This window comes from Anabas testudineus, chromosome 22 (genome assembly GCF_900324465.2).
Source record: "Anabas testudineus chromosome 22, fAnaTes1.2, whole genome shotgun sequence".
Classification (NCBI taxonomy): domain Eukaryota; kingdom Metazoa; phylum Chordata; class Actinopteri; order Anabantiformes; family Anabantidae; genus Anabas; species Anabas testudineus.
Genome location: NC_046630.1, coordinates 17,741,240 through 17,761,976, shown reverse-complemented (window position 1 = coordinate 17,761,976; position 20,737 = coordinate 17,741,240). Strand labels below are relative to the sequence as shown.

Here is a 20,737-nt window from a genome sequence, read left to right as displayed (position 1 = left end):
ATACTTAACTTTTAATTTTTACTTAAAAGTAAACTACAGAGACTTTAATTTGCAGAGATACGTAAAATGTTTGGTTTCTTTCTAAATGTAATTTTGACAATTCACTTTAATAGAGTTGCTTATTACTTGATTACAAGTAACAACAACAGAAGCCACAGTTGAACCAGAGGAGGTAGGTTTAGGTCCAATTGGAAATCTTAAGAAATGAAGACATCTTTAATATAAGCTAGTTATTGGATATGTGTAGGTAGTATATGATTTGTGTAGATACATAAACTGTTGTTCAGTGTTCATATTACTATATTCTATTATTTAATGTGGGCCTACAGATGGTATTCTGCTATTTTAAATGTATTTTAATGCCTCTCCACCGCAGCAGTGAGGACACTGGACTGTTGACCTCTGGATTTGTTAGTGTTCCTGGAGCTTTGCTGCTTCTTTTCCTGTCGCAGCCTCGCTCCGTCGGCAGATGTCGTCCGCGTCTCTGTCTCCAGAAGCTCCGGGGTGATGTGCACAGATGCACAGACGCGCAGCTCTCCAGCTCTCCTCCAGCTCTCCTCCAGCTCTCCAGCTCTCCTCTGCCGCGTCCACCGTTCGCAGGCGCAGAGGCGTCGCGGACGCGCTCCGACCACTGTGGGAGGTTTTATTTCTTCGACAGCGTTTCCAGCCTGCATGGATTTGGGTTAAACACACATCCCTGGTTGACTTGTTCTGTGTGTGTGTGTGTGTGTGTGTGTGGAGAGTGCGGTCCAGTTCAGGACTAGGTCTTGTGCGTGTTTGGAGCTCGCCGTTTCCCCCCGTGTCCCTGTGGAAAGCCGTCGGAGCCCTGCTGTCCGCTCCAGCACGGAGGTGAGTTCACTCTCTCGCGTCCGTCCTGCTTGTTGCCGTGTTGGCCTCCGCTTTGACGTATGTAACCTCAAACTGTCAAAACACAGATCACAGAGTCCTTTAACACGTTGTTGCGCCAAAGCGTTTAGACGTTTTCCTCCACGAATCGCGCACATGAACTCCGGATATGGAGCGAGCCACGAGGGTGGAGGACGGTGGAGCAGAAAACACGCTGGAGCTGCAGCTGGAGCTGGAGCTGCAGATCCCAGTGATCAGCAGCAGGTCCAGCCTCACATGGTTCAACAACAAGTCAAGTGAGAAAAGCCTGTGGAGGTTTGGATGGATTTGGATTTTAAAGGACATCATTTTATTTACAGATTTATTTATGAACATTTATAGTCTATGAGCAGGTTTCTGGATTGTTTTGTCCTGGAATGGCTGTTTTAGTTTCTTTAGTTGTGGTTGGTGTTGGTGTTTATTTAGCCCATGTGGCCTGGTCATTGGAAAATGGATGACACCATAAGAAAATATAATCAAATCAAATTTATCAGCTGATTGTTGACAGAGGCAAACTGGGACTGAGAAACAGTCCTGGATTATTTGTCCCACAAAAACCAGCACACAGGAACTCACTAAAGTCTTACTTGACAATAGTAAGAGTCCAGGTCAATTACATAGTAACCCAACCACAGGTGTTCCTATTATATCTCTATAATAATTCATATGTTTCATATCAAACATACGCAGAGGGAGTAGCAGCTTCTTCAACAGGTCACTTTTAAATATTATTATTATATTATTAAGGCTGTCAATTTATGGAAACACACTGACATGTGGAAAATGAATGATCAATTGTTAAAAAAAAAAATCAATGTTCAAATCCAATACAATAGACATATATTCAGGCCACAGTGGATTAGGCATTTTGAGTTTAAATGTATATAAATATAAAACTTCTCATCAGCTGATAATACTGTTAGATACTAATAGATATTTTTTTACTGGTTGTCAGTGGCAGTACTTCACTTCTAGTTCATGACTTTATGAAACTTTCAAGCAAAATATCTTGACGCTCGTGACAAGTCCTGGAAAATCCTACCAACTCTTTAATTAACACATTATCAGTGATTTTGCAGGGTTTTTTTTACTCACCATCAGCAGCACACAGCACTTTTACTGTTCTCATCCTCACAAGCTCTGTCTGCTGCCACCTCCACCTGATGTTCCCCTGTTGTTAGTCATTATGACCAGTTTCTTTGGTAAACTGCTCAATGAAGTTCTTGCGTGTGGAAGCCTCGCTCCACAGCTTTCCCAACACCTATCCCACTCACTCTTTCCTTTAAGTTTTTCCTCACATTGTCTTTTTTACCATTAATAATGTTATATTAGTATACCAGGACTGACTCGCAGAATTTTTCTTCTCAGTTTTTGTTTTTTAAATGAAAACTATTACAAGCATTTTTGTTGCAGAAAATAACCAGAAAAGTCAGATGAATTTAGTGAGTAGCTGGTGAACAAAGGTGAACTAGATATTTTTCTCAAGCGTTCATAAGAGACCACACTCCAAAGAAGAGTGACAACTGGACTTGAATTCATCAGGAGCCCAGAAACTTGATGGACGTAGGATGCTAATGAATGCTAAGGTTGCTTTGTGTCTGTTTCTGTCTCTTCAGCCTAACCAAATACTATAAAATCATTTCCATTAATTAAAATCGGATACATCAATTTTGATAATTGTTACAAAAGTCCAAAAAATCGCAATAATCAAGTGTGTCAATATTTTTTCACAACCCCTAATTAATGGTAATGAATAGTGGTGGAGAAGTTCTTTATGTTAACTGATTCATAATGCTTTAAACACATTACCACTAATCTATGTATTTTATAGAGGTCAGCAATGAATGAACTACATGAAAACTGAAAAAGTTCCAAACAGCATTTAGCACAGAAGCCTCAAAGGCTTGTATCTTTGCAAGCTCTCGTTTGTCCATGTATTTAGTTTTCTGCTTCCTCGAAGTGACACCTGTCCTATTTATTCAAGTATTATGTTCTCAGAGTAGCGTGTTCTCATCCTATAGTTTTACATCTACAGTTCCTTCAAAATGTCAACAACCCATGTGCCATTGAACACAGACATACAAAACAACGGTATCATATCAGGACATCTGTACACTTTGTACATTATTCAGTGCTGTTTAGTTTGGAATTTTAAAAATAAAACTTTAGTCTCATTGTCATCTCAGGATTCACATTGTCTGTCTCCTGACAGCAATGTTAGGTAGGCAGGTCACAGCCTTAGGATAGTAATAAAATAAATCAAAAACAGTTTAATGTTGTATTTGCACGAAGAATTTCCAGTTTATTAAGCAGAACAGTTCCAGCTAAGTTTAAATGAAGTATACCAAATACTCACTGTCTAAAAACTAGAGTCTGTATGCATGCCAAGAAGTTTTATGAACTGTATGTTCCCAGTTCAGAGGCTGGACAAATGGACATAAAGTCTACAGGTATTACAAATCAGTAAACAGAGGCCTGATTGCAGTAAGCTCAGTTTTAAAGTCACAGTAAGAGGCTCTTCTATACTTTCTGTCATGACCTTGTACGCCCACACCTGTGAGGGTAGTTTAGTCTGTTAGTCCGTCTTATCGGCATGAGAAAACGGTTTTTATCTGCATGTAGAGTGTCTGTGAAAAATAAGAGTAGTTGTTATGTTTTGACTTTTTTTAGTGATACTTCTTTTGTAATTGTAATCTTTAATTGTAAATGTAACTTTGTCATTTAAAAAAATAATTGTATATTATCTTCTTCTCTGACCCGTGTTTTAGGCCCTTGAATAATCAAAATATTTACATTTAAACAGCTTTTACACTGTCAGTAAAATCTAATAACCACATTCCTTTTTTTCTTAGTATGCAACTAGTTTTGAATATAATTTAAATATCTTATGAAATACTTCAATAAATGGTATGGATAATTAATGTTAATATCCCCACCCTCCTGCGGGAGACTGGGGTTTACCTAGCTCCAGTAGTGGTCCTTAGGCAAGACCTCCTTACGCTGTCTTGTACCTTCTACCCTTGTAAGTCGTTTTGGATAAAAGCATCCTGCAAATGACTAAATGTGGTACTTAATGCAATATATCTTAGGAAACCACAAATTCCCACATTGCCTCATCTTCTAGATTGGAAACATTTTGCATTAGAGGGTTCAATAAATAATCACTAAACAAGATTTAAATGAGGCCCAGAACTTAGTGGGGAAGGATTTCACAAGTGTTGACACAGAGCGTGACATCCAACTGGCTAGAGCTATGGCATGTTCAGAACAAAAGTGTTTACTGTTGCAAAACATGCCTCTCCAGGAAGGATAAACAGTGTGATTACCAGGAAGAAATTAATGAACGCTCATGTGCAGCTTCAGGTTTGGAGCTGCATGCCCTCTCCCCTGTCAAATAAGTGTGTTGTATTCTGATTCATTACTTTACGTTTTTAACATGCATTATTTTTTAATAATGTTCCTCCAAAAAAAAAAAAAGTTTTTAAAGAAAATGTGATAGAAAATCTTCAGTAAAAAGCAAAGAGTGATGGACTGTAAAGTTTCAGAGTGCTCTGTGATTACTAAGTGAACTTATATACACTTTTAGATGAAGTAACAATATTGAAGGAACTGAAGCGTAAACATGACATATAAGCATAAAAATGAGTTGAAATGCCAAAAAAATAAAAGTAAAGTTAAGTGGAGCAGTGATGTGGCTGTTCTGAAAACACTTGTGCATAAACACTTGTAAACAGAAGGAGCTAAATTGTTTCAATTGAATGAAGCCAAGCAGATTTAAGTTTAAGTGGGAGTGAAAATTAAGTGTTGAAAGCAGTTTAAGTGGGAGTTAAGGTGTGCTTGTGGATTGAAGTTGAATTGACAGCTGATTGTAGGTGCTGAGTGAATTTAAATTACTAGTTGAAGTGCTGAAAGGAGTTGAAGTGTGATTATTTACTTATCAGAAAATGTAAAAGGTTTAAAAGCTGAAAGACTGTCTCGGGATCCTGTCCTAAATGAATCATTTTTTCCAAAGCACTTGTATTATGGGTGTACTTAATCTCTCCTCTAAAATGAAAAAAGGAGTGGCAAGAGTGTTTAATAGTGGTAGTGGGCTGGGCCTCTATGTGGCTCAACTGGGTGGACTGTAATGAAAAACTAACATTCGCCACGTTTGTTCCACAGCTCAACACCATGGCTGCTGCTCTCACAATGCTCTTCTTCGTCCTTCACATCTCCACTGCTGCGGCCCTGGAATCAGCCTCTGAGCAAGGTATTTTTATGAATATTATTTGGGTTGCCGTGCCTTTTACTTTTATTTGCATAACATAAGTAGATCAGAAGTTTGAAAACATTTATTGGCACGTGAGACATGAAATGAAATTATGTTTATTATCAACCTGCTATAACCAGTTAATGCAAAGTTGTTTGCAACTTTTATACTTGGCATTGATGAAGCAACAATGATCTTTAACATCTGTTAATAAGTTTGGTTTGTAATAAAAAAAAAAAAAACCTTATTGGGACACAGGACAAAATCAGCTTGGAACAATTAGATGCTGCACAGTTACTTTGCTGCTTTGGCATTCAGATGAAAATGAAATGAGTTGCACAATAGCAAAGGGCTCCGCAGAGAGCCATAGAGAACAGCAAGCAGATTTCTAGTGAAGTGGCTTCCCAGGAATTCTGGAGTGGAGAGCAGAGAGCACTGCGCTGCTGAACAATGGGAAGCTGTTTATGTGTAGAGTCCCCACCCCCCCCCCCCCCCTTCCTACCAGACAGCCATTGAGAGGCGGTGGAAAGGCTGTGTATTTGCATACTTGAGCTATGTTTTATCCACAGCTATAAACTAGGTCTGCATTGGCCATTAAAGTCACGTACAGACATCCTGTGTTTTGTCTTGTTACGTAACACAAGACGTGGACAAAGCATGTCCCCTGCTTGCTCCCGCTGTCCTACTACTTATTCTGTCTTTGGTTTATGTCTGGATGTTAGATGAAACGAGGCTCCTTCTGACAAACATGTTTTTTTTTCTCCTGTAGCAACAGGTCAGAGTGAGAGCCAGTAACTTGTTCCTAGAAATCAGTGGTGCCTCATCTAAATATAACTGTTTATGCAGGGAAGCAACTTAGCCAACTTATAATGGCCTTTAGACTAATCACATCTTAAATTTTGTTGAGTTATTCAGCTTGCTCAGATGTGGCTCTCGAGATTGGCTGTGTTCCCAGTAGGAGAATTAGTTACTACAAATATAAATTGAAGGTGTTGGATGGGCTGTGTATGTTGGCTGGCTAAGTGCTACCCCTGTCTAACACATATTTACAGGAGCAATCTATAGAGCGACCATCAATGTAGTGGTTATTCCACCACTATTATAGCATTGTTTTTTTAGCATCAGCAGGTAGCAACCACATTTTAATCCAAAGAAAAACAGTATATATGGTTAATGACTAGCTGGTGAACATGCATTTAGCAGCTGAAGAGCCTCATAGTTCCCTCAGAGTTAGTAGAGACCAAAAAAGAGCAAAAAAGTGTGTAGGCTTACTTTTGCCACGTGGACACAAACATGCATCCTAAGAATGATAATATTACTGGATTGTTAGATATGAGTAAAATTAGCTTCTTTATTATATTTTGTGAAACTTGTCCATTTTATTCCGAAAGGGAGACGATTTCAGCTACTGAATCTTTGAACATGTGTAATCTTCAGCTCCCTGTTAGTGGCACTATGTGAAAATGAATCTGCGTCTTCCCTGTAGAACATTGGTTGCTCAAAATAACCCTTCTCAATTCCAAACTCTTGGAACACCAGAGGCTGGAGGTACTACTTCTAGGAATTTAATAACGGTCTCTTAGGGGTAAACAAGTGTTGTTGTTTCTTTTTTTTTTCTTTGTTGCCACCTGAGCATCACGGTTTATATCACTCAAGAATCAGAACATTGGCTGTTAACGTGATTACCTTTCTTGACTGGAAAGGTCATACTGCCACTTGTCCATTACGTGCAGACACACTAACACAGGCTTTATTCCCTGTTTTGCCCGTAGCGTTTTTATGTTTGTGAATGGTACAGAACAGTAATCACTGATGAAGGCACTGTGGCCCTTGGCCAACAAAGGAAATGGCTTTTCTAAATGCAGAGGATGAGGCCTTCCCCAGAGAGAGCGCTCTGATTAATGTCTTCACATGTGACTTTCTAAATAACTGTTTGCCCTGTGTGTGTGTGCTCACAGGAAAGACATTAACGACAGCTTCCCACCAACACAATTTTCAATGCTAATAGATAATGTAATGGGAAAAACACACACACTAATTATCATGAAGAGGTTGTTGTTGTGTTCCACTTTATAATCTATGAGATTTGCTGAAGGTATCAGTGAGTGCTGTAAAGGAAATGAATACTAGCTGTTATTTCCTAACATATCAAAATCATGGCTAAAAGTAAATGCATCTGGGCTTATCAAAACGGATTGAGCGAGGATGTTTGGTTTCCCTCTCAACTAGTCTGTATCAGCAGTACTAGGACAAGAAAAGTCATGTTGTAAACATGTTTACCTCACAGCATTGTGGCAGTTTGCCCAGACAGAGGAATCCTGAAATGAGAAGATATTGCTTATTTTGATATTATCATCTTAATAATAATCTCTGTGCTTCGCGGGTCTGATTACTGTTCAGAAACGCTGCACATCTACTGCTCACATGTTTACTTACACCAGCGGTGAACTCTGCTTGGCAGCTGCTGAGCAAACGCAGCAGCACTTTGACGTATAATCGCAAAAATCAAACCCGCCAGAGCTGCAATGTGACCGCTTTCTCTGCCAAGAGTGGCTCAGTTGCAGTTCTATGTATGTTAAGTTAAATATCATGAAACACAACACTTTTTTTCGTCTTTTTGTTTCATTTGATCTTGTTTTAATCTCACAGCGTTTTCATTGACTGAAAACAACCAAAAACAACCTTTTTCTAAAATGCAATGAAGACTAGTATCTGTGAAATATGAATTTGGTTGAACCTGCTCCAAACTCTTGGAACATCAGCTGCTGGAGGTGCTATGGGCCCTCATATTGTACTGTATGTCTAAAACCAAATATGAATTAATTAAAACAGTTAAACACATAAACCCAATATCAAAACTCAAAGCGTTCAACATTGCTTTGGTCACACTCAGCTCGAGCAATGGCAATGGTTCAGTGTCTTGTCCACATTGGGACACTTTGACATGTGGACAGGAGGTACTGCGAGTCGAACCAGTCCTGTGGTTCGTGGATGCGTCAGTTTACAGCATGGGTGCCTTGCATTTTTTGAATTTGATAAACAACCTCTGTTTTTTTAAGGTTTTGTACACATCAAATTCTAAATTTGCTCATTTCTACAATATGCAGTTGGTTAGTGGAAACAGTGGATGGGGGTGCAATTAATCTGTCATTTTATATATACAGTTTAATCTAATTATGTTGTTGAATAATTGACACAGTATTAAAATCAATAGTTTGATGTATATTCAAAATCAAATTATCTTTGCAGCTGCCAGCTCTTCACAAGTCCTTATTAAATGACAATTAGTAATGAATGTTGCATATCCTACCAGTCAAGCCAACATAATACATGATCTCTGATAGGTTAGAAGGCTGAGCCTCGCTCAGAAACATCTGGAAGGATAAATCTCTGCTGCCAGGCTGTCTGGCTCACAGAAACACAGCACCTTTACACATTCCTATGCATCTGTGAAGAAATAGTAATCAGATAAACAGACTTTGTGTGTGTGTCCAGTATCATACAATTCTTGTCTGGTAATAAAATATAAACTCAACTAAAGCTGGTTTAAAGGTGCTTATGGTTGTGCTTGAACATTTATAGCGGGAAAGTCATATTCTTGGCTACAGAAAAAGTCAACACTGCTTTAAGAACTGACATGCTTACCAGACTTTGACCCTAAATGCTGTTGAGGCCTAAAACCACATGTTGGTCTATGATGTCACAGTCCTGTCCTCTGTACGTCCATCTTCCAACCTAACAAATGTAACTGCAAAAACACTGTGAAGTAACAAAACATTTCCCTTAAAATGTACGTATGTAGCCCAAATTCATAGTTTATGAACATCGATCTTCTTGAAGAAAAGATTGCAGTTACATTAAAGGTAATGGAGTAAAAAGTAGTGTTTCACTAGTATAAATTGGAGTCTAGTACTGGGCACGTGGGTGGGGGTAGCCTGCCCTATATTTATCACAGTATATGTACTACTACTCCAATATCTCTAAATAATGTCCTGTGTTATGATTTTTAGGAAGTCCTGTGAGAAGCTGGAAACCCTGATGTGAATTTACATTACAGTTACACACTATACTGTGCTGCTGTCTCCAAGGTTTGATGCAGTAAACCAATAAATACAGTTAACATATACAGCACAATCTGCAAACCACACACATGTTCAAATTGGTCACGTTAAAGTGAGCCGCGAAAATGCTGAACTGGGCATAGCTGAGTGTCGTATTGATTTTTCTCTTAATCCTGAGCTCAGCACAGTTCCGAGGAGGTGTCAGGGATCTGGTAAACAGGTTATTTTTAACTGTAACTCCCCTTCCCTGAAGCACCCTAACAGGCCACAGATATTCATCATTTGCTCGCAGCGCTGCCTCTCAGCTGTGGAGGAGCCATCTTGTTCTCACACTTCTCAGTACTCAGCCAGCCTGGCCTTGTGTTGTTGTCCCTCCCTGAAGTGTTGATGTGGTCAGCTGGCTGCTGCTGCTGTCCCCAGAACCACTGATCACAACGTCTCCAGGGAGTACGGAGAGAATATAAATATAAAAAAAAAAACTCTGTTTGTTCTCTGTCTTTGTTTAAAGGGACAGGTTCCTCACTTCTTCTTATAGAAGCTACTCATTCAGGTGTTTTCGATGAAGGCTGTGAGATGTGATTGGAAGCTTAAGCAAAGCGTGGATTTTATTCATAAAATGTTTTACTCTTACATTTTTCTTAATGTGGAGAGATGCTGCTGCTGTCTCTTGTGAAGTCTTGTTGAACAGCGCTGGCAGCAGTACAGGGATATTTACCTCTAAAGGTTTTGGAGTCGGGCTCATTCTTCTAACTAATCAGAGGCTTTCAACGACTTCTGCTCGATTATTAAAGTCTGCAGCTTCTTATTGTGATTTGAAGGCTGCTGCAGAGAGTGGATTCTTAGTTCTTTATTAGTTTGTTTTCTTTATTTGAAATGTCTTTTTAAGACTACAGTTTCTAATGTAAAAAACATCAAGTTTAGCATTCTCTCATTTCTCATTTGCCTGTTTTGTAACAACATATTTTGTTCTCACACGGATGACGGTAAAATTCATCTTTTTTTTTGGAAGCTCATACAACTGTGCAGAGCTTTTCAGGTTCTTTTTGTGCATCATTCTGCGTGATAATCAACAATAATCAACAGCACACTTAGCACTTATCACATTTTTAATTGTGCAGACTGTTTTGAGCGCACTATAGATTATACACCAAGAATTGGAATTTGCTTTGGCCTTCTGCAAGATATAAATCTGCTCTGTGCACACATGCTTTGAGTTTATACAACCAACAAAACAGGATCCAAATGGTATTTTACATGCAAGTGTGGTCTTGAGTTCAGGGAAAGCAAATACTTTATTCCACGACAGCCATGGCTGTGAACTCCCCAGCTGCAGCATTTGCTTGGAAAGCAGTAAAATGACTTCCAGGAAAATGCTGATATTCGTCCTGTGGCTGAGCTGCTCGCTGGAGTTAGGTTACAGTTATTATCCTGTCCTTGAAATGCAGCAAAACCATCAACAGCTGCAACAAAGAAAATAAAGCAAAGCAGATCTTTACAGCATAAAAAAAAGATCAGATATGTAATTACATTCCTCTCCCATCTGTCTTCTTACAGTCCTCCCCCAGAGACGCCCACATCTCACTGGCTGCGTCTCCGCCAACATGGAGACTTTCCGCTGCAGATGGAATGTCGGTTCTTTCCAGAACCTCTCCGAGCCCGGAGAGCTCCGCTTATTCTACATTGACAAAAAGTGAGGACATAAATGGTGGGATTATGTGACATAAATCAGAAATATGTGGTTCCACTACGCTTTCAAGGAAATGAAGTTAACAACTTAGAACTGGAAAAAGACGAGGAGGAGTCTTGCACTGTTGGTTTGAATCCGCGTTGTATTTGAGTAGAAGTAGGAAAAGTACAATTCATTTATTAATTGCAACAAAGCATAAAAGCCTTGACCATCCTGGTTATAAAATGGTCTAAGAAAATGGAGATTAAAATGTGTCTTTAGCACAAAAAAACACAAAAAGGAAATGTCAGTTAATAGAAAATATGTGAATGTTTGAGACTCACACGTGTTTTAATTTTATCGTCAACTGTAGGTGACTGTGCTAAAGTGGGGTCACTGCTTCTACAGCTCCGTTGTGTACATTGTTGTTCAGCCTTATCTAGCACATGTTCATTTTGTGTTGACAAGGTAAAAGTCCAGTTCAAGCTGCACTTCATTTTAAAGCAGTTAACAACCAAAGCCCAGGGCATTACCTCTCTTTTTCTTTTTCCTTTTCTATTTGACCTGAATATATAACAACATAGCAAAAGGCCACAAGGTTTCTTGAAATCGCTGCTTTAAAGTATAAATACTTTTACAGTTTTTCAATGTATCCTTAGAATATCATTTTTTTAAGTTTTAAAAAGATGTTTTGCTGGGCACTGTAGTCAGAGTACATGGTGCATTTGTTGGGAACTATTGTCAGCTGTATATCAGTACATATTTGTAGCTCCAGTGAGTATTGAAGGCAGCACTATTTGTGTTTACACTGAAAGAACGTAAAAAATTAAGTGGCTTATGCACATGGAACACAGACAACAGGAAAACTGGGTGATAAGATATATTGGAGCTACAATATATTTTAGTAAAATCAATTTATTGTTGAGTTTCATATTTTTTAAGGAACTTCTTAACAGCTAAAAGCTAAGCTTTATTATTATTATTATTATTATTATTATTATTATTATTATTAGCCTTTCTATATCAGATATTTCTAAAACTTAGATGTTAGCTTTGGATATATGTAGTCTGCACAGGATAATTCATAATGAATTGGATGTTTCACAACCTGTTAACAGGATATAAAGAAAATCTATTTCCCTGAAATTTGTTTTGAATATTGATGGTTCTCAGAGAATCAATCCTAATGCATTATCTCACCCAGTGACCTTTTCTAGTACTTTGGCCACCTCTACACTAGGGAAAAAATATAAATCAAGTGAGCAGAAGGCCATGATTATTCACACTGGAAGCACATTTTGCAAATTGGATTTCAATATATTAGGGAGTGCATCTCTCCCACTTTCCTCAGGCCACAATGTCAGCTTTGTTCACATATTGATGAAAATTAATGAAAGCATGTTCAACAGATTTTCTGTGAAAAAGTTTGAGCTTTTCTGACCCTTTCAGAGTCTCGTTCATGCAGTGTTTTAGATTGCCTATTTTCTCTCCTGTACCTTGCAGATCCCCACATTTGACTCAAGAGTGGAGTGAGTGACGGTGCCTCGTGAGACATCGATAGGCACAGTGCACTCGCTCGAGGATCAGCCATCTCTGCGAAACCTTTTTTTGTTCAGAACTGCCTCGTGCTCTTCTTTTCAGTGAGTTTCATTCACAATAAACTATCTACTATTGTGCTAATGGTCAACTGTGAGTGGATCAAAGCTCTACATCACAAAAACAGGTAATGTACCAGGCTGCCAAGCTGATCATCCAAAGACGGAATACCCAAAGTGGTCAGAGGAATACACACAAATAAAATAACATCATAAGAAACGTAAAAGACAGTTAGACACAAAAGCCACACCAATAAAGGTTTGACTTTGTTCATTTCCAGCTTACATGTAGTGGATAGAGATAAAAGATAGACTAGATGCTCGTATCGTTGTTATATATGAAACACATTAAGTGTTTAGAGCATTCACTACTACTGGTTATGTACTACTACTGAAATACTTAATTAATACTTAATTATTTCTTTAGTGCAACCAGATCCTCCAGTGGACCTTAACTGGGTGCTGCTTAATGTCAGTTTGACTGGCACTCACTATGACATCATGCTGAGCTGGAAGCCGCCTCAGTCTGCAGACGTGGAGATGGGATGGATGACGCTGCAGTATGAGGTCCAGTACCGTGACTCCAGCTCAGACCTCTGGGAAGTGGTGGGTGCCTCCAAGGTTTTCTTTCTGAATGCTAAAATGAAGCATGAATTGGATGAGGCTTTACTGCAGATATACATTATGTGTTTGGCAAAAAGATTATAATACTGCATACATTAAATGCTGCATCACTACAGTTGATGTTTAAGTCACCGCTATATATCTTGATTGAATTGTATAAGAATTTATTATCATCAAAGATCACATGGACGTTTCTTACTAATAGAAGATGATGATGCTGTACACTGCTCCTGGTATTTGAACCATATTTTCTTTACCACAGCTTGACCTTGTGAAAACCACACAACGCTCCATCTTCGGGCTTCAAACTAACGTCAATCACGAGGTTCGGATCCGTTGCAAAATGCCCAGTGGGAAAGAGTTTGGAGAATTTAGCAGCTCAGTGTTTGTCCACATCCCATCGAAAGGTAAACACTTAATGCAATGTGTGCATCCACAGCAGCGTTACAAGTGCTTTTAAAAAGGTTTATCGGTTGTACATGAACCTTGAATGTTCATGTTACAGTGAATAAACCATTAATAATAATAATAATCATGACATCCATGAATAATAATAAGTATTATTTTATGATTATGTTAAATTTGTGTGAATATGTGTCCTTTCCCTCACAGAGTCAAGTTTCCCGGTGGCGGCTTTGCTCATCTTCGGTGCCTTGTGTTTAGTGGCTATCCTGATGCTATTTATCATATCACAACAGGAAAAGTAAGTTTTTACAGCCTACCAAGATTTCTGTGCAGAAGCAGAAGGTTTCAAAAAGCTTACAGAAATAAGCGAGTGCTGTGGGCTGCTTAGTAACCTGCACTCTGTGTGGGTTGTTAGACCTTGGACAACTGCCTGAGTGTTTATGCTTTATCGGTAGAATCATTCATAGGAGTTGAAAAAAAAAGACATTTTCTGTACATGCAGTGTTTCCTTTTACATTTTTGTGCTGTGTGAGCCAGATTTCACATTTCTCCATTTCTTTTTCCCTAAGGCTGATGGTTATTCTTTTGCCTCCTGTTCCTGGGCCTAAAATAAAAGGAATTGACCCTGAATTACTTAAGGTATGTACCCTATTTAGACACATTATGACACTTGACCATGACTTGCCTTAATTTACTAGCATGTTGGGTGTGAAAAAACAGAGTCATTGCTCATCTAGGTCAACATAGCTTTATTAAATCACTAATCACAAACAATTAGGCAAAACCGCTTACTTGCTTTTTATGTATTTGACAGAGTGGGAAGCTGAGGGAGTTGACATCCATCCTGGGTGGCCCCCCTGATCTGAGGCCAGAGCTGTACAACAGCGACCCCTGGGTAGAATTCATCGACCTGGACATTGAGGAGCAGAACGACAGACTGACAGGCCTGGACACGGACTGTCTCGTGGATCGCTCGCTGTCATCAAACTGCTCTCCCGTTTCCATCAGTTTCAGAGACGATGACTCCGGCCGAGCCAGCTGCTGTGACCCAGATCTTCCCAGTGACCCAGAAGCATCACCTTTCCACCCTCTCATCCCAAACCAAACCCTCAGTAATGAACTGCCGTGCGCAGCAGCCTCGGACCAAAGCTCCTCAGTCCTGGGCAGACCCAAAGCGGAGCCTCTTTTTGTAGCTCTGGGCAGAGAGACCATGTACACACAAGTAAGCGAGGTCAGGTCATCCGGCAGGGTGCTGCTGTCCCCTGAAGGGCAGACTGAGGTGGAGAAAACCACTAGTAAAGACTCAAAGAAAGACATTATCCCAGAGAAGGAGAAAAAGAAGGACGAGTTTCAGCTCGTGGTGAACACAGATGATGGAGGGTACACCTCAGAGCTCAATGCATGGAAAATGAACTTAAGATCCTCTGAGGGGGACGTGAGTGAACCCCGCCAGACAGAAGGCGACGTGGGGTCTTCACCGTTGCCCTCACCTTCCTACGAGCCAGATGCTACGGCCCAGTCCCAGCTCCCCCCTCCACCCGTCTACACCATGGTGGATGGTGTTGACAGACAGAACAGCCTCTTACTGACACCAAACCCGACACCCGCCCTGCAGCTGATGATGCCAAAGACTCTGCCGTTACCAGATGGCTACCTGACCCCGGACCTTTTGAGAAACGTCACGCCATAAATCAGAGGTGAACCGTGCGAAATGAAGAATTTGGAACAAGCTCTGGAACAGCTTGACTTTTACAAGACTGGGTCTGAATGTCTAGAGTTGGAAAGGGCACCTGGGGCTGTCCTGCCGCCACCTCTACCTCGTCTAACTTTCCACTGCACCCTCCGACGGCGGGGTCGCGCCCGGTACGAGAGACAAAGAGCAGGCAAGAACTGCAGGTTAGGGAAAAGGGGAGCGTTCAAAGGGAAATAAAAGCTGCTTCAGTAATTTAATAGTCTGATGATCTGACAACTAAACCCACCTACAGCCACTATGTTTTCAATAACTAGAGGACCGAATACCATCACTCCACACGCTTAAAAACTCCCCCATCACTCTGTCAAACACTTTCCTGGTTCAACAGCCGACTGAGGGACGCTGCTCCATGTATTTGGAGCTGTTTCTGTTTCTGCGCAGCCACTTAGTTTAATACTCTCACAGTCTTTCTCTACCAGCTGCTCTGTACCAGGGAGAAGAGGCTTTTCATAAAACTATAATCCCCATTTTATTTAAAGCTTTAAGATCAACATAACCACAATTACAGTGCTCTAATGCTAATATTATGTCAAAGGCCTAAATGCGCCTCTACTCATTGTCGTGCTGTACATGCTAATTATTTGGATCTGTTTTAAGTTCACGAGTGACTGTTTTTTATTTGTATTTTTTGTCCTTTAACAGTGAATTTAATGCAACATTAAAAGTCGAAGGTTTTAGTTTTGAACTTATGTTACTAATAAACTGCTTTCATACTTTAGCCTGAGTCTTCATGTCAGCTGGTTTCAGCTTTTCATAGTAACTTACCTCAAACAATGCACAGATACTGAAGAGGAAACTAAACGTCCTGCATCACAGTTTAATTCAACAAACGTGTTTACAGTAGGCTACAATGTAGTCATTAGGAAACTATTTTAATGAGCGTGTTAAATGTTTTCAGTGTTTACCAGCTGGTACAGGGAGGTTTGAGCAGCTAAACCTGAGTTTGTCTCTACTAGCTGAACGACAGTGTAGCACATTTGACTAAAACTCGAGCTGTAGTACGATAACATTACTTTTTATTTATTTTATTCCACTTGTTAGCTCTTCCCTACACTATTGTAATGCTTAAGTTAAACTGCGTTAATCTGGACAAGTTTCTGGAGGAGTTCGCTCAATTGGAACAGGTAAGCTAGGCTAACTAGCTAAGGTGTTGATTGCTAACGTTAGCTTAACGTGTGGCTGTCTGCCCCTTCATATATTAGATTCTTTAAGAGCTGCAGATTTAGGTTATGATACAGTTAAAATATAATGTAATAAGTAATGGAGATACTCCAATATGATAATGCCTAGTAATATAAATAAACGTTACATTATAGCTGCATATCTATTTGATACAACGGTGGATTAAAGTATTTCAACTCGACTTTTATATGACAGCAAATGACAGAGGTTAATGGCAAAAACAACGCGCTGGAGATGATGCTGGAGGACGCCAACAGACTCCTGAAACTCTATGTGACCAAGGAGAGGAGTTTTATGGAGGGTGAGATTCAGTCTTGTCGTGTTTCACATGGATCCTGTAATTTACCACAGAGTGTGTGAGGCACTGAACGCACCGCTGGGGCCTCACATGGTGTGTGTGTGTTTGTCTCCCTCTGCCGGCGGTTTAGAAAAACGATTGTACAGTAAACTAGCACCAGAAGGGGCAGTTTTCATTTCAGATAGTGTTCTACATAAGTTTATAAGTGCAAACAACCAATATAAGAAGGATAAACCTGCACCACTGTGCTGCTTCACTCTTGACTCTTTATATATCGTGTATGTGTAGCAGGTAAACACAAGCCATTGGAAGCTGCTGATTTATTTTTTCTTTAATCAACTGGCTGTAGAGAGAGAGAGCCTTCTTGTCACAGTGAACAGTCTGCAGCAGACCCTGCAGGAGCAGTGCAACCTCAGAGGTAACTGTAATAACCACATGAATAAAAAAAAAACAAGACAATCGCAGAGTCCTCCAAAATGCACACTGGTCTTTTGCAAGAGGTAATAATATTTCTGGTGTTAGTTGGTACCACTGTTTGAATATTCCTACTCTTAATGTTGTAGTGGAGAATGAGAGACTGAAGAGTGAAATGGCAAACCTGAGAGAACAGACTGCACAGGCAGCAGAGGTAAGCACTGATAGTTTGACTTGTTATAGGAATGTCTCTCTGAAGTTCTGGCATCGCATTCATGTTAGAATTAGAAATAATTTTAGGCTTTATGCAGTTTCCACATTACAAAATAGTTTTTTGTGTCCCCCACCACTTTACAGTTTCAGTTGATTTAGTCATTAAAATCTTTCTAAACTTTTTATTATACATGGGCCAAAATCCAAAGAAGAGAGGTTCTGAATTATGAATAATGTTCAGGTGTTATTTGGATTTGGATTCAATTATTACTGTGCACATAGCTGTATCAACCTAAACAGCCAAAAAGACCTTTTGGAGTTTTTTGTCCTGATTTTGCCTTTTAGACTACTACACCACAGGTTTACTGGGACTGCAGTAACTAATCAGCTTGTGGAAAACGTCCTATAGCATCAGCATTTTGATTTAGAGGTCCCAATATGTAAACTTTGGTTGTAGTCGTTAAACTATGCAGCAAAGGTCAGTCATGATTTCAGCTCTGCTGTCAGTCAGCGATGTGGTTTCTGGCCTGTTTGCTGTTGTCAGGATGGAGAGGCTCAGGTTCAGCAGCTGGTTAGTGACATGAGAGCAGAAGAAGAGAGACACAAGAGGGAGCTGCAGACTGTGAGAGAACAGTGGCAGACAGAGGTGGAGCGCGCTCACGGGGAGGTTATCACCCAGTGTAAGAACTCACACGTCACACTGCACTCACCTTAAGCCTTGAGGACCAAACCTTAACAGACCAACGTCACCTCTGGCATCACTGTATGTGTGTGAGTGAGTGCGCAGGCCTGTGGGAGGATATTAAATGTTAAATTAAATTAAATGTTGTCTTATGAATGCAGCAGCACCTTGTGAAATCCGATTCCTTGACACATTGCTATGAACAGTAAAATGTGAGGCTGAAATTGTGGTTAGAGTCTCTTATCAGTCATTTCTGAAAAGTGAACGAGGCCATCAGGCCACAGCATCAGAGCAGAGCAGCAGGACAGAAGTATAACAAAATAAAGCAACAGAAAGAAATGACTCCAGTGTTTCCTTGTTTTTTTATTATTATTATTATTATTCTTTGACAGTGGAAGCTAAAGATGCTGAAGTAAAGGAGCTCCTGGAGAAAAAGGGATCTGGAGCTGGAGGAGATGAAAAAGAGACTGAAGGATCAGGAGAGAGAGAGGCAGAGCGAGCTCCTGAAGCTACAGATGGAGGTAAATGCAAAGCTGCACTTTATTTGTGACTGTGATGCTCTCATTGGGCACTGGTATGAATACATTTCATGTGATATCATGATTCTCACTAAGTGTGTGATTGATTACACAATTGCATGTTTGACAGAACATGACGTTTTTATGCAATCTTTGTGTTTTGGATTTAATTGAATTAACGTACAAGAGTTGAGAAGCTTGACCACGAAACAGTGCAACTATATAGTCTCATTAAGTGTAACGTGGGATATGTTAAGGATTAACCTCGTGAAACAAGCCCCACCAGGTTAGACCTTACAATAATAACTAGTGCTTTTCTCTGTATGCTTTGACAGTTTGGTGCAAAGTTAGCCAGAGTTCAGAGTGCAGCTCACTGGAGCCAACAGCAGCAGCAGCAGCAGCAGCATGGCTCCAACCTGCTTCCCCAGAGTGTCTTCAAGAGGGTGAGCTGCCCAGGCAGAAATACGTCCTCTGTCTCTTTTTTTTATTATAGACTATAATCAATAAAGCAAATGCAAGTGGCAACAGAGTCTGTAAAGTCCTAGTGTGCAGCAGCTTATTTTATAAGTAAGGTAGGACTCATTGGTCTAACAGATGTTACTGCTGTTTGATCCTGTATGATACCCTTTGTTTTCTTTGCATGGAAACCTCAGAAGACCAAACTCCTGCTACAATTTACCTGCATATATCATCCTCCTAGTTAACCTCTATTTTCCCCTTTATTTATCTGAAAGTCCCAAACGCCAACTTTAGAAAAAAGTTTGAGTTTTTTTTTTATTTTTACTTTTGTTACAGTTACATATACTGTACCACTGAATGTGTGTGACAGTTAAGACACTAAATATTTGTAAGTTACAATATGCATGTTCTAGAAATAAAGCTAATGCTGTCAAAATCAAACCACTCTACTGCTCTAGCCCTGTAGCTGCGTTGTTACCTGGTCCTATTCCTATATTTTTATGACATATGATGTGTGTTTGTAGGTGCTAACCTACCAGTCAGCCATAGCAACATTTTATAAAAGCTAATACTAATTTGGTTAGGTTGGTTAGAAGAACAGGGTTTGCCCGGAGGCTTTTCAGTGAGTCTGTGTCACAGACGCCACAGACTTTTTTAAAGAGTAGACTTTTCTGTGTATAGTAGCTGTGCATATATGTTTTCAGAAGCTGCAGTTCTTCCAGGAGGAGAAGAACAAGGAGATTTTGGCTCTGCGCCAAAGAATCAAAGAGCTAGAGGAGAACCAGCGCGGCATCAGCTTCAACGACAGCCGACTGAAGAAGAGAAAGATATAGTTTGTTTAAACACTGACAAAGCTAAGTAGTAAAAATCCACATTTGTTTTTCAGGTTCAGTTCAAACCTCTAGTTCTTCAGAGTAGTTCTATACGTGCTATGTATTGCTTCTTGTCATATAAGGCTAGATTTGCTGTTTCACCTCTCTGTTTGCAGGTGAGCAGTGTTTAAACAGGCAGTATTCTTATCTTAGGCGTTAATCCAATCAGACACCTGCAGGGAGGGGTAGCAGGGAGAGGGAGGGGAAGGCGTAGAGTCAGGAGAGGTGCACTCCTGAGTCAGATAGCTGGAAGTTCAATCTCATTCAAGGAATTAAACCCGTTTCTCACCATTCATTCAAAGAAAAACAGAATCGGTTGAGTTTCCTTGTTATTTTAAGACTCTTTGAATTCAGACTTGGAAAAGTAGAGCGCTCAAAGTTGACTTCTTGTAATTTCTGTTCAAGGATTTCCCATTGCTCATGTTTAGAAAAGGTCTGCAGCTTTTTTGTGTTTACGTCACCTAAATAATTAGTGAGAAGAGTTAGCTTGTGTACTTTAAACAGATTGGAGTTTGAACATTCATCACACACAGTAGACAAATGTAGATTTTAAAGTGTTGTAGCTGCTGCTCAGCTTAGCTCAGCATGTAGATTGAAAACAGTGCAAAGGTAACATCATCTAACGTTTATTAAATATTATTTCATCTGTTTAAACCATGTGGGGAACTATTTCTTAGTCCTGTTTGCAGTTAGAGTCTCTTATCAGTCAGTCATATCAGTCTCTCCATTGTCATTGTACAGTTTATTTTTACCAAATTGCATAAACTGATACAGTTAATCAACCACACTTGCATTAATAGTCTGGTTTAACAGTCATGGTAATGTAACGATTCAGTGGCGCTAATGTAAAAGATGTGTTTT

General features: G+C 39.8%; 2 protein-coding genes across 2 annotated transcripts; both read left to right on the top strand.

Annotated features, from left to right (window-relative positions):
* The first annotated feature begins 339 nt into the window (after positions 1 to 339).
* On the top strand, positions 340 to 15,956 carry ghrb (growth hormone receptor b). Its single transcript, XM_026340192.2, has 10 exons — positions 340 to 849; positions 5,047 to 5,134; positions 10,750 to 10,885; positions 12,365 to 12,394; positions 12,566 to 12,636; positions 12,884 to 13,062; positions 13,343 to 13,487; positions 13,693 to 13,783; positions 14,055 to 14,124; positions 14,300 to 15,956. The coding sequence occupies exons 2-10, from the start codon at positions 5,056 to 5,058 to the stop codon at positions 15,173 to 15,175; spliced, it is 1,677 nt and encodes a 558-aa protein (XP_026195977.1). The 5' UTR covers positions 340 to 849; positions 5,047 to 5,055; the 3' UTR covers positions 15,176 to 15,956.
* On the top strand, positions 15,950 to 20,597 carry LOC113148246 (coiled-coil domain-containing protein 152). Its single transcript, XM_026339862.1, is given in 9 exon segments — positions 15,950 to 16,362; positions 16,616 to 16,721; positions 17,068 to 17,136; positions 17,282 to 17,346; positions 17,890 to 18,025; positions 18,420 to 18,463; positions 18,465 to 18,548; positions 18,881 to 18,988; positions 19,709 to 20,597. Coding segments are annotated over 9 exon segments (804 nt in total). The 5' UTR covers positions 15,950 to 16,299; the 3' UTR covers positions 19,838 to 20,597.
* Positions 20,598 to 20,737: the final 140 nt, after the last annotated feature.

Coding starts and splice junctions, on each gene's coding strand:
- ghrb (XM_026340192.2), top strand. CDS start 5,056: ATGGCTGCTGCTCTCACAATGCTCTTCTTCGTCCTTCACATCTCCACT. Junction 12,395..12,565: donor TTGACTCAAGAGTGGAGTGA/GTGACGGTGCCT, acceptor AGTGGATCAAAG/CTCTACATCACAAAAACAGG. Junction 14,125..14,299: donor TTGACCCTGAATTACTTAAG/GTATGTACCCTA, acceptor TGTATTTGACAG/AGTGGGAAGCTGAGGGAGTT.